The sequence below is a fragment of the Dromiciops gliroides genome, chromosome 2 (assembly GCF_019393635.1).
Source record: "Dromiciops gliroides isolate mDroGli1 chromosome 2, mDroGli1.pri, whole genome shotgun sequence".
Classification (NCBI taxonomy): Eukaryota; Metazoa; Chordata; class Mammalia; order Microbiotheria; family Microbiotheriidae; genus Dromiciops; species Dromiciops gliroides.
Window position 1 is genome coordinate 113,662,831 of NC_057862.1, and position 13,971 is coordinate 113,676,801.

Here is a 13,971-nt window from a genome sequence, read left to right on the forward strand (position 1 = left end):
GAAACTGGATGCAGGGAAAACCACCTGAGGGGCTACTAGTCCAGGGGAATTGATGACAAGCTAGGTGGTTGTAGTATGAATGGAAAGAAGAGGACAGATGCAGGAGATGTTGAGGAGGTGGAATTGCCCAGATTTTGGCGACTGACTGAATATCGGAGGGTGAGGGAGTAAGAATAAAGATCTCCCAGGTTGAGACCTTGGGTGACTAGAGATTCTTTGGAGATAAATTTTTGGAGATTCTTTGTTCTTAAATAAAGAGAAAAATCGGGGGCAGCTAGGTGGTACAGTGGATGGAGCACCGGCCCTGGATTCAGGAGGACCTGAGTTCAAATCTGGCCTCAGACACTTAACACTTACTAGCTGTGTGACCCTGGGCAAGTCACTTAACCCCAATTGCCTCACTTAAAAAAAAAAAAAAAGAGAAAAATCAGAAGAAGGGTTGGGTTGGGTTGGGTTGGGTTAGGGGAGGAAATGTTGGGTTTGAGAGAACTACCGGGTCATCCACTTGAAGATGCCAAGGAAATATTAAGAACAGCCTGGAAAAAAACTATGGCTTGAATGTTCTATTCTCCACAAGTACCATATGATTGCAATGTGTGGGCAGGATTTAGAGTAAGTAAGCTTCCCCAAAAGACATTAATGTAAATATTTTAAATCGTGATTGATGTTCCTTCTTTACATTCCACCAACTAGCTTATTGCAAGCAAATGAGACAGAAGAGTTCAGATACATTAACAAGGAATTATCTGTGGTCCGTTGTGATAGTGATACAGGAACCACAAATACATTCAGGAAGAAGAGGAAGTAACTTGAAAGAAAGCTTCCTCTGAAATTTATCATCATTGTTTCTGCCAGTGGTCTTTGACTTAAGTGTGGCAGCCTATGGCCCAAAGTACATCCATCTAGATTCCGCTCCAGAAACATGGAAGAATCTGATGGTAGGTGGGTATGGGGACTAAGGGGCAGGGTTGGAAGGCAAAGACAAAAACAAGAAAAGGAACAGTTCATGCAATACTCCACACAGGGGAGGAACCTAGAACATAGGTTGTGCGGGAAACTGACACATAAATATACCCCAACACCTATTCACTGGGAAGATTTTGACATCTTTGCTCCACAACAGGAAGGAAGAATACCGCTGTCAGAGTTTGGATGAGAAGAGAGGGATGCTTGTGCTTTACACCAGAAATTATCTCAGGACATATCAAACTGTCACCGGTTGTGGGTTGTTTTTTTTAATATGCCATTGTTAATCTAAGAACTATTTCTAAGGATAACAAAATTAAAAAAAAGTTACAGCACTCCACCTCAGTCACATTCATGGATGGTCATACTCATGAACTTGCCACTGCCCAAGCATTATACTTCCACAATCACATGATCTTTTATTCTCACATCTCTTATTCCTTTGTCCTATTACCATCTATGGTTTGCAAAACTCCAACTTTGGATTCCCCTACCATCAGATTTCTCTGCTCCCATTCATAAGCTGCTGAACCATGATAAAAAAAAGTCATACAACATATCGCTGGCATGCTGACTGGGTCCATTGCAAATTTATGTTATGTAATCCCAGTTGAGCCCTCAATGCCACAAGACAAGCCTTTTATTCTTTCTTAGTTGACATGCACTCCACAGTATCCATTCAGAGCTGCCTCTTCTCAGTACTCTCACATGATATACTCTCTCTCTTCTTTCATATTATTTCTCATATTTTCTCTCTCATATGCTTTGTTTCTGTCTCTGTCTTTTACATTCACCCTCTCTGTCTCTCTCTCTCTCTCTCACACACACACACACACACTCTCAGTCTCTCCACTATCCCCCTACCTATTGTCTCTTTCCCTCTTGCCTACAAACATGCCCAGGTCTCCCCCAGTCTTAAAACATCATCGCTTGGCCCTGTCATCAATTTATTATCTTAAGTCTCTTTGCCATTTCACAGCCAAAGTCCAAGAAAAGCTGTCTACTCTCATTGAGTTAATTGCTTCCTCTCCTCACTCAATTCTCAAACTCTTGAAATCTGGCCTTTTTTCTCTTTCCTCAAATTGCCTTCTCCAACGTTACCAATCATCTCACTTGCAAAGTCGGATAGTCTTAGTCCCAATCTTTCTTGAAGTCTGCATCACTTGACAGTGGTTATTCCCCTCTCTTCCTGCATATTATCTTCTCTACAGTTTGTGTACCTTGTGTGTGTGAAAATGAGTGAGGAGGAGGGAGGAAGAGAGGGAGGTACAGACAGTATTCTCTTGGTTCTCCCTGTCTAGATGGTTCCTTCACATTCTCTTTTGCTGGATCACCATCCATATCATGCCCAATAACTGTGGGGACCTTCCAAGGCTGTTATGAGTCCTCACTTCTTCTCTCAACAACTCTTTCAATGATTTCATCAATTTCCATGAGTTCAGCTGTCATCTCTTTGCAGATCTCTCTCCTGAGCTCTAGTCCTGCTACTAGAGATTTCTAACCAAATGTTCCATAGGCAGCTCAAACTCAATATATCCCAGAGAGAAGTAATCATATTTCCTCCAAAACCACCTGACTTCCTACCTTCCCTATTTCTCTTAAGAGCACCACCATTTCTTTTGCTCAACCAGATTTTCAACCTTGCAATCAATCTTAACTCTTCTCCTCTATCCTCTCTCTAGTCCTATCCAATTAGTTTCTAAGTCTTGAGGATTCTTCTTCCACAGCATCATTTGCATTCTTCCTTTTCTCTTCAAACATACAACCACCATGCTAATTCAAGCCCTCAACATCTTTTACCAGGCCTACTGTGAGAGTTTCTTAATTGGTCTCTCTGCATCCAATATCCTCAACTGTAAAATGAGTTTAATAATAGCATCTACCTCACATGGTTGTTGTGAGGATTGAATGATTTATTTGTAAAGCACTAAGCATAGCGCCTAACACATGACTGGCACTTAATAAATGCTTTTTCTCCTTTCCTATCTGTCCCATTCCTTCCCCCTCTCCCTCCCTCCCTCCCTCCCTCTCTCTCTCTCTCTCTCTCTCTCTCTCTCTCCCTCCCTCCCTCCCTCCCTCCCTCCCTCTTCCTCTCTCTTCCCCCCCATCCATCTTCCACAAAGCTGCCAAAGTGATATTCCTAAAGCATAGATCTGACCACATCACCACCATGATCAAAAAGCTTTAGTGGCTCCCTATTGCATCTAAGACCAGATACAAACTCTTTGACATTTAAAACCCTTTACAGTATGGCTGTAGCCAAATTCCTAGCTTTGTTAGATATCATTCCCCTTCATACATCTTATGTTCCAGCCAAATGGTCCTATTTCCTCTTCTTTGTACAAAACATTCTGTCTCCTGGAAAGATACATACACTAATACATTATAGGTAAAGCTGCATGTCAGTACAGCAATATGGGAAAGCAATTTGGAATTATAAAAAGAAAACTAATAAAATGTCCTTTGACCCAGAGATTTCACTGCTAAGCATATGCTCCTAAAGAGATTACTGATTTTTTAAAAGGTCCCACATATGCCAATATATTTATAGAACTATTTTTTTGTGGTAGCAAAGAACTGGAAATAAAGTAGATGTCCATCAACTGGAGAATGCCTAAACAAAGGTTGGTGCATGAATGAAACAACTAAATGACACAGTGGATAGAGCTCTGGACTTGCAGAAAGAAATAACTAAGTTCAAATCTGGCCTTAGACACTTACTACCTGTGTGAGCCTGGGCAAATCACTTAACTTCGGTCTGCCTCAGTTTCTTCATCTATAAAATTATAGTAATAATATTATTTTTCATAGAACTGTTGTGAAGGTCAAACAAGATAATATTTATAAAATGTTTTTACAAATCTTAAAGTAATTTCTAAATATTGGCTATTAGTATTATGATGATGAATATAATAAAAGATTACTATGCTATAAGAAACAATAAATATAATTAATACAGAGAAGCATGGAAAGACTTATACGAACGGATGCAAAGTGAAGTAAGCAAAGCCAAGAACACAATAACTAGTCCAATGTAAATGGAAAGAATGATCACAAAATGGTCATTCAAAAAAAAAAAGTGAAGGTAGCATAATTACCAAGAACAAATATGAGAAGACCTTGTATTGGCAGAGATGGGGGTGGGGCAGTCCATAGGTGTGGAACATTGTATATTATCATTTTTTTATGTATTGAGCAGTTTTGCTAATTTTTTTCTCCTTTTAAATTATTTGTCATATGGGATACAGATGAAAATTTAGGTGATCTAAAAACAAAAGATCTCAATAAAAATTTTTGATGATAGTATCAGAAATGCCAACACTGCCAATCTTGCAACTTCCATTGAAAAGGTTGAAAAGAAGGATTTCTTTTCATCATTTCCCCCTGCATTAACCTGTTATAGTTGGCTCCAGAGATGGTACACGAGACATCCTTTATTCTTTCCCATGAGCTATAGGTGTGGGTGTGGGTATTTTTAAGAACACCCCTGCCAGCTCAAAGATATGGAAGAGAAAATAGGAAGAGATTTAGTAAATGCCTGGAGCCATGTAGGGTTTCTTGACCAATATGCATTCATTTTCACTATGTTCAATAAACTACATGATTACAGTTAAAAACAAAAACTAAACAACAAGAAATGCCATCTCCTGTGTCCATACCATTTACCAAGCCAACTTATTTCTAGAATGTACTCTATCTTCCCTTCTCCTTCCAAGAATCATTATCATCCTTCAAGTTAAACTCCAATGGCACATTGTATTCAAGGTCTTTCTTAATCCCTCCAGTTCTGTTTTGGTTCTATTTCTCTCCCCTCCCCTCCCCTCCCCTCCCCTCTCCTCTCTCTTCTTACATCTACATGTTTGTTTCCTACAATAGATTAAGGTCCTTGAAGACAGGCACTATTAAATTTTTCTGTTTCAGTAGCTCCTAGCAAAGTGCCTGGCACAAAGTAGACATTTCATATGTACTTGCTGAATTTATAATTCACTATTCATTACTACTTTGGGGAGAGAGACTAAGGCTGGGTATATTGATCTGGTAATCATCTACATAGAGATAATGATTGCTCCCACAAGAATAGACAATGAAGGCACCTTCACTTCAGTAGCTCCCATAAGTAGCTCTAAGGAAAATTCAGATGCCCGTACACACACACACACACACACACACACACACACACACACACACACACACACACACACCACACACACACACACACAACTATATCACACGTGGACACAAATAGGAATCTAAGCAATAACTTTTATCTATTAGGAGAAAGGTATCTCAGAGAGCCACACCTCTGTGCCATGCCTTCTCCCCATGAGAAGTCCATGAATTTCTCTCTTGGTTTCCTTTCCCTAGCACCTAAATAAACTATTTTATTCTAAAAACAAACAAACAAACCAAAACCCCCCAAAAAACAACCTTTTATCTATTACCTACAAGCCAATCTCAGTTTATGCCATCATAAACAACTATTCAATAAATATTTATAGATTTGATTTGTAACATGCAAGGCTGACAGAGAAGGAACAGAATTTATAGTAACACCATTCACAATTGTGAATTTTTGCTGTTCTTTTCCTGGAAGCAAGTACTATCCATGAATGTTTATGAAGTATACAAAATTGAAGTTTAAAATCCCTTATATACAACACTTAAAAAAATCCCAATGTTTAACTATCCCTTGTAGGGGGGAAATCTCATTGAATCTGACATATCCCTTTAACTACAAACTACTCCCTTTATACCTCCAGTGGCCAGCAGAGAAGCATTGAGGAACACTCACTGGATGCTTACTGATGATCACAATAATCCCTACCAGAGAAGCAAGACAGAGAAGTAGGAGCAGAAGAATGAGAAAACAAGAGGCCATTTCAATCCCTAACAAAGTAATTTTCTGGAAGGGCCTCATTTCTCTGCTGATTTTTTGGATATTCCAGAATGATACTTCCTCACAAGAATAAGACCCCAAATAGCCAAAGGAAATATCCCAATGACTTACCAGTAAGTTTATTTCTCCAAAGTTGAATTATCCCTGGCAGCTATATGATTGGTGGCAATCTTTTACAATCCCATAGTTTTCAGAAGGAAATTTTGTCTCCATTGGTATCCAAAGCATGAACTCTGACATGGAAAGGGCCTTGCTGGTAAGGAGGTTGGAGGGATTCTATTACAGCTTCCAGGGACTAGTATGTGATTGGTATTTCTCTAAACACAGAACCATTCATTCCAGGAACTAATTAAAGTAGGTTACAACTGACATAATATCTGAACCATTTAGATGGAGGGGGCAAAGTAAGGTGGAGAACAGCTGAGTTATTGGCCTGCAAAACATGATAGTTTGGGGAAATGGTTTCAAGCATGGTGTATTATGAAAGTGTGGGGGTCGAGATCCTTCAAATTTAGGCAGATCCTAAAAGAAGACCACATGGCCAATCTAGACATAGGCTGAGAGTCCTGGTGGAACAGAAGAGAGGACTCTAGGGCATAAGAGACAGATCACCTTTGCCTGACTTGTTCAAGAACAGGCCGAATATGGGTCAAATAAGCCCTAATGGCTTAGAACAAACAAGAGAAAAGAAAATAGCTCTGGCCAATCAGGGGAAAGTCTTATTGAGAAGACTTGGAAATTTCATGTTTGGCTCTCTGATAACTCAGTCTATGAAAAAACCAAGAAACATCATGTCATGAATGCCTAGAACCCTGAGCTAGAGAGAAGAGCTCCATGCAAATAAGCCCTACAGAAAGCAAAGCTGAAAAAGGACATTCATTCATATTCTCTGTGTATGTGTCTCTCTGTCTCTCTCTGTCTCTCTGTCTATCTCTCTGTCTCCTCTTCCTCTCACCACTCCCCACCCCAGGCATTTACCCCATTTCTAGATAGATGGGGTCTGGAAGTCTCAAGATTAGCCTAAATCCAAAGACCTCCTAGATAACATGAGAATGCAAGCCACTTTTCCAGCTTTTCTAAGGACAAATTCTTCTGCAGAAATAAAAGTAGCATAGAAAGGATACTTTGAGAATTGATGAGATAAAAAGATCCTATAAGCAAAGACAAAAGAGCAGCCCAAAGAAAAGGGAAAAGCAAATTATTACAGCTGAAATCCTTCCTGGAATTCCAAAACTCAGATTGTTCTCTCATTAAGTCAATCTCCCTGCCTCCAAGTGTGGCATATGTAATTCACTCGGAAGAAAATTCATTCTGGTTTTTTTTATAAAAACTTCTGTCTGTCTCAGGAAAAGAAATAAATAGATGGATAAATAAATAAATAATCCATTGAGTCCTTTGTGCCTTAAGTTAAGCATATCTGCTTCATGCTCTGTCTTCCATAAAGATGAAGAAAGCAACATGTGACCTATAGTTTGTTTCAAAGATTTATGAAACAGCTATTCAACAACTCTGGTTCAAAATGTTTACAGTAAACTCCCCTCCCCCAACCCCAATCACCACACCAACAACTATTTACCATTCGCTGATAAATTTTCATAGATTTAAGGCTGACAATTTCTGAAAGCAATAATTAGCTGGCATAAAGGAGTTCAAGCCTTTCACAGCCTCAGAGTGGCACAAAAGGAACAACTGTGCCTTAAGTATTTCTAAAATCACACAGCAATCCTAGCCACCCACAGACTTGTAAAGGAAATGGATAATCAAACTCTATAACTGGGCTGGAAAAAAACCCCACAACAACACTAGACAGAAAGCAGGTTTTCATTAGAGAAACAATTTATACATGTCACCTCCCACAATAAAAAGAAAGAAAATACTTTGCTCCTATTGGTTCCCTTTAAAAAGATTGTCCCCTCCTCTCTATTTTCTTCCCCCCACCCCCACCCAGGCAAAAAAAAAAAAAGAGTATAATAATGGTGAAAGAGAACAACCCTTTTGGCTTTGTACAGACACTTTCTCAAATTACCAGTTTGTATTGTGTATGTTCAGAGATAAATGTGGATTTATTTGTCCACCCACTTGGTATAATATAAAAACATCAACCTATTTAAGAACACTCAAAAAGGATTACTATATACAGAGAATTATCTGGCATGCAGACACTGATACGCTAGGGTTTCCAGGCAGAGATATGCCAAAATCCTGGCCCATAAATTGCTTAGGTTCTGCATCTTTCAATTAATCTCTCTGTTAGGTCAAGTTTGTATCCTTAAATTAACTCCATTTACACCCAATGACTCTGAGAATATCCCCCATCTCCTACCTAATTATTATCTGTTACTTCATGGCCTACATAAGGAAAACTAATCCTTGAGTATATAACAACAGCAACAGTAACTACTTCGCATGTCTGTTAGTGAATTAACAGCCAAGGCTAAATGAGAAAACTAAACTAAAATTTAGCTAACAAATAAATCTTAGATTAAATACACTGACGAATTCAGGGTCTAGAGGACAGATGATGAAATGCATTTCTCTTCTCTTGGTAGGGAGGATATAAAATCTGGATACCAATGCAAGGTGTTATTTATGTAGATGTGGCCCCGCTATTGGTCAATTTTGTATAACTTTTTTTTCTTTGTTATAGGGAGCATTTCATGGAGACAGATAGGGTTATGTTTGGAAACAGCAGTGATGTAAAAAATAAAAGGCATGATAGGGGGCAGGTAGGTGGCAAAATGGATAAAGCACCTGCCCTGGATTCTGGAGGACATGAATTCAAATCTGGCCTCAGATACTTGACACTTACTAGCTATGTGACCCTGGGAAAGTCTCTTAACCCTCATTGCCCTGCCCCTGAACCCCCAAAAATGCATAAAGAAAACTAAAAAATTATCCTTCAGGTTCCTTTCAACTTCTATCTGGAATAAAGTGAAATCAAGTCAACATTCATTGCTTTTCCAGCTTCGACATTAACTGAAGAAGTCTCTCAGAAAATGAGTCAAAAACAATTATACAGAGAGAGAGTTCCTCAGAAATTGTGTAGAAAACAATTTGATAATATGAAAAGCAGATAAATTATACTCTATTAGCTATGGGGGCCTTTATTCTAACAGCATAATGATGAATGGAGAAGGAAGAGGAGATCTGCTCACATCGACAAGAATCTAACTATATCAGCAAATAAAGCATCCCTCTGACCATCTCTAACCTTATACCCATAATTCTTGCCAAGCTGCATGTTTGTAGCTGCCTAGAGCACTAAATCACTCCAGGCACACATTCTGTTTACCGTGTTCCATCCTGCACCATAATCATGGGCTGGTGAGCTGAGAATCAATCAGTAAATATTTGGATCAGGTGAAAGGGCAGCAGTCCAGCCACTTACTAGGATTGTGGAGTAGGAAAAGAGGCTCATGGTCTAAGACTAGAGAGGCTGGCTTATTTCTCTTCTAGCTGCTCCAGGTAGGCTGAAGAGAAGTAAGGGATAGGGAGACATCTGACACAGTTAAATGGACTTTAAGCAAAGAGACATAAAACAAGATAGCAAAAACAACGCTAAACAAAGTATAGGAGAGATCTGGGTTCAAATCCTAACTCTGAAATGTACTAGATGTGTGAACTAATGAGCCTCTGTTTACTTCATCAGTAAAATGGGAATAATAACTCTAGTGTCTAGCTCATGGGGAATCAGGACAAAAATGAGACTGTAAAGCATTTGGCAAATCTCACAGTACTACAGTCAAATGTCAGCTATTATTATAAATTATTCTTAGAAAAATTTCCAAGGAGGCAATGTGTGTTTTGGGTACCTCCTCTCTCCCTTTCCTTCTCCTATCCTTTTTTTTTTTTTTGCAGGGCAATGAGGGTTAAGCGACTTGCCCAGGGTCACACAGCTACTAAGTGTCAGTGTCAGAGGTCTGAGGTCAGATTTGAATTCAGGGCCGGTGCTTTATCTACTGTGCCACCTAGCTTCTGCCCCTTCTCCTATCTTTTGACACATCATTTTCCCCCTTTACCTTCTCAATCTTTTGTTTTTACTACCTACTCTGGCAACCTACATGCCTCCGTTTCTCACTGCAGTATTCCCATATTGCAAAATTACTTTTCACTTCCTATTCTCCATTAAGTACATCAAAATTCTCATTTTTTTAGTGTATCTTAGCTGAGCATTAAGAAAGCAAGGTCAGAAAATTTCAACATCTAATAACCTATACCTCTCTCTCAACTCAAAAGGATCTCTAATTACTGAAATTTCAGCTAGTAGATGGAAATATTTTGGGAGTAGAAAGTGAATGGTGTGGCCTCCCTTAAGTCATCTCCTTCAACCTACTCTCCTACATGAGGCAGGTTCTGCAAGAGAAAAGGGGAGAAGAAAGAGCTTTGTGGTACCTAGTTCCCTTTCTCCTTCAGGGGAACTTCAAGTTGTCATTTCTATTCTGCCGGTTCAGTATGTCCCATCTCGTCCCTTAACCATAGCCATCTACCCTGCAAAATCTAATCTTTGAATCTCAATGAAAAGGAATGGGTGGGGGGTGGCTAGGTGGCACAGTAGATAAAGCACCGGCCCTGGATTCAGGAGTACCTGAGTTCATATCCGGCCTCAGACACTTGACACTTACTAGCTGTGTGACCCTGGGTAAGTCACTTAACCCCCATTGCCCCACAAAAAAAGAAGAAAGAAAAAAAGAAAAGGAATGGGAGAAGAAGTGGGGAACTCCCAATGTAGTCACTGCACTACACTATGTACTACATGATGATGAGGAATGCTGGACTTGGTGTCTAGAAGAAGTGTGTTCAAATCTTGCCTTTGAAAACATTTTTGAGCTTCAGTTTTCTCACCTGGAAAATGGCGATAATAACTATACCTTCCCCAGAGGATTGTTGTAATGATCAAATTAGATTACATATCACTCTGAAAATCTTAAGGCTTTATATCAATATCCATTATGTTGTTAGAGTAAAAGGGGTTGTCTTACACTAGTCTAAGTGTGTGCAGGGATGTCAGAATAAGTCTTGCAGTGCTCCTAACAACTGAGACCTAGTATATCTGTCAATCTGAGGTTCCTGGAACATCTGAGTGCTCCCATTCTGAGAAGCAAACCTGAGGCTTCCACATTACATATCCAGAGATATTCAGAGGGCATTCAGAGCAGTTTCTTGCATGGTCCAGTTCCTCCTATTTGATCCCCAAAATATTTTGTTTAGTTATCTAAACCATTTGAGAACCATTTGAATCAATGGCTTATCATTTGTGCATACTAGCTATGCAGGACAGTAACAATTATGTACATTACTAATTAGGATGGCTCTATTTTGCTGGATATTTTATTTAATTAAAACACTAAACTCTGCTTACATAAACTCCTAGTTTGTTGCCCATGGGGTCATTCAATCACAACTTTAACAAATTAAAGGAAACACTGCCTACTGTACTCTATGTATAGTAAGCACCTCATCCTGAGCTACTGGAATTTTACAAGTGACCCCTCCAGTGCTTCTTATTAAGCTGAATCAGTACAAACAATACAAAATTTAGAGATGTGGGAGGAAAGTACATTGTTGAAAGGCAAAAATAATTACACCTACTAGTAAGTCACCCAGTAGAGATTAAGAAGGGAATCTGCACAGGGCAATGTCCCCAAAAATGACTGCAATGGACTAGGGCAGGGTGGAACTAAACTGTGACCCTAAAACAACTTTTCAAGACTCCTTGCCCACTGCAAGAAGTAATGATGCCCTTATTACTAATCAAGCAGGTACAAGTAATTCCTTCCCTTTTACTCATTTGGGAAGGTGTAATTGAGATCAATTTTTAGGACCCTGAAAATTCAAAACATCTAACTCTAGAAAACAATGTGATACATTTCTGTACTGACGATAAAAACAACTAAGGAAAGGAACCTTTCCTTTTGGATGTCATAGTCTAAAACTTTAGGAAAGAAAGGTCAATAATTTAGGAAAGCAGCCACCATGAGACTTCTGAGTTAACTCTTAAAGCAAGAAGAGATCTTAAAAATCATTAAGTCCAACCTTTCATTTTACAGATGAAGAAAATGAGGCACAAAGAGGCAGGATAGTTTAATCTAGAACACAAAATTAGGGACAGAACTGGGATTTGAACCCAGGGCTCCTGAACTCATCCCGGTTCTCTTTCTACCACAGTGGGATGCCTCTAGAATTTTTGCTAGGCATGGACAATTTATTTTACATTCTGCTTTTCCATTCCCAAGGAACTCTTTACATTAGTGAAGTACATCTAGCTTAACAAGCAAACAGTACAGATAGTCTTAAAAGTTATGTTCTGAAATAGAAGCCTGTTTTTGACAAGACTTTTACTCAAATAGTGTTGACAGCATGAATTAGGCCCTAAATGTGCAGCAACTGAAGTCTGAAGGACTTCACCAAGCACAGTAGTATACTGTAGAAAGAACCAAGCTACCTTTGTCAGCTGTTGCTCAGAAGAAAAACCCAAACCAAACACAGTGTTTGCTCTGCTGTCTGCCCACTGGCCAAATTTCTGCGATGTTTTGGTGAAAGTCATATTAGGTGTGATTGTGCTGTTGATGATCACCTGCAGAAAAAAAGAATCCAAAGAGAAAAACTACATTAGAAACCAAACTGTCTACTTTTGAGCAAAGGTATTAATTAATAAACTGCACCCTCTGCCTAGATATATTTGGTACTGATTTTGAGGGGAGAGTCTAGCTAAGGAATGGCAGACAGCAAGTCTAAAATTAGGATCCTACAAGTTGCTGGTGGGAGAAACAATTATCTAGTCATATAATATTTTGCAAAATTGCTATTTTATTTTTCCCCCAGAAGCTGCAGCCTGGTAGACCTCCCATTCTGTAATACCAATGAGCACAGAAATGTCATTCCTTTCTCTGAAAGCTATGACTTGTTAGTCCCAAAAATCTCAGTGTTCACCCATATGCAAACCAGTTACTTAAAGCTTCCAAATCTGCATATTCAAATGAGATGGTAGCCCAGCCAATGGCTAAAGGGACCTGCTCCCTTTAGTCCTAACAGAATGTGAGCTCCTTCGTGGCAGCAACAAACCATGTCTTTGCTAGGTTGTTTTTTTCTGTATTCCAGCACTTAGCATAGTGCCTGGCATAGAGTAAGACCTTAATAAATGCTTGTTGAATGACTCACCAACACTACCAAATGGATTCTATGGCTGTGCCTATTTTGCCTAACCACCTCCCTGCCCCCCCTCTCCTATTGTGCGATTTTACCCTATGTGGTTAAATGATGCCAGCTGCCAATCTTTAGGAAACCAGGTCACTCTCTTGAGTGTTGGAAGAAAAAAAACAGTATAAATCTTTGTAAGCCTTACTGAAAAAGAAATCATGAAAAATATTTATGGATGAGTGTGGTTGCAAATATATATATATATATATTTTTTTTTCTTTTTTTGCGGAGCAATGAGGGTTAAGTGATTTGCCCAGGGTCACACAGCTAGTAAGTGTCAGGCCGGATTTGAATTCAGGACCTCCTGAATCCAGGGCTGGTGCTTTATCCACTGAGCTACCTAGCTGCCCTCAGAAAGATTTTTTTTTTAAAGCCTTAAGAATATAAACTATTCAGGGGCAGCTAGGTGGCACAGTAGATAGAGCACCAGCCCTGGAGTCAGGAGTATCTGAGTTCAAATCTGGCCTCAGACACTTAACACTTACTAGCTGTGTGACCCTAGGCAAGTCACTTAACCCCAATTGCCTCACCAAAAAAAAAAAAAAAGAATATAACCTATTCCTTTGGCAAGTCACAGTTTATGACACCATGATCTCCTTTGCTTCTAGTTATTTACATGTGGTTTCCCCCATTAGACTGTAAGCTCCTTCAGGGCTCACAGTTTACCAAAGTGCCTGGTGTATACTAAGTGTTTAATATTTGCCTGTTGACCAGAACCACAGGAAGGAATGGTAGGTAGTCATTTGAGCAAGAGTCCTTAAAAGAGAAACTATTAGTAAATTCTCTAATTAAGGGGATATTGACATTTGTCCATAGTACTCAACCAATAAGAGTTTGGGCTTATACATCCTAGAATCATTATTTTACTAAAGGAAAAAGAGATAAGGCACTCAGATTTCTTAAGTATGCAT

The 13,971-nt window shown here is 39.2% G+C and overlaps 1 protein-coding gene across 2 annotated transcripts in view; it reads right to left on the reverse strand.

The window, feature by feature from the left end:
- The window catches only part of HOMER2 (homer scaffold protein 2), a 152,046-nt gene that overhangs the window by 35,470 nt on the left and 102,605 nt on the right, over positions 1–13,971 (reverse strand). For both annotated transcript variants that reach the window (XM_043989660.1, XM_043989659.1), the window contains exon 3: positions 12,306–12,437. In XM_043989660.1, the coding sequence (XP_043845595.1) occupies positions 12,306–12,437 (132 nt within the window). The remainder of the gene's footprint in view (positions 1–12,305; positions 12,438–13,971) is intronic.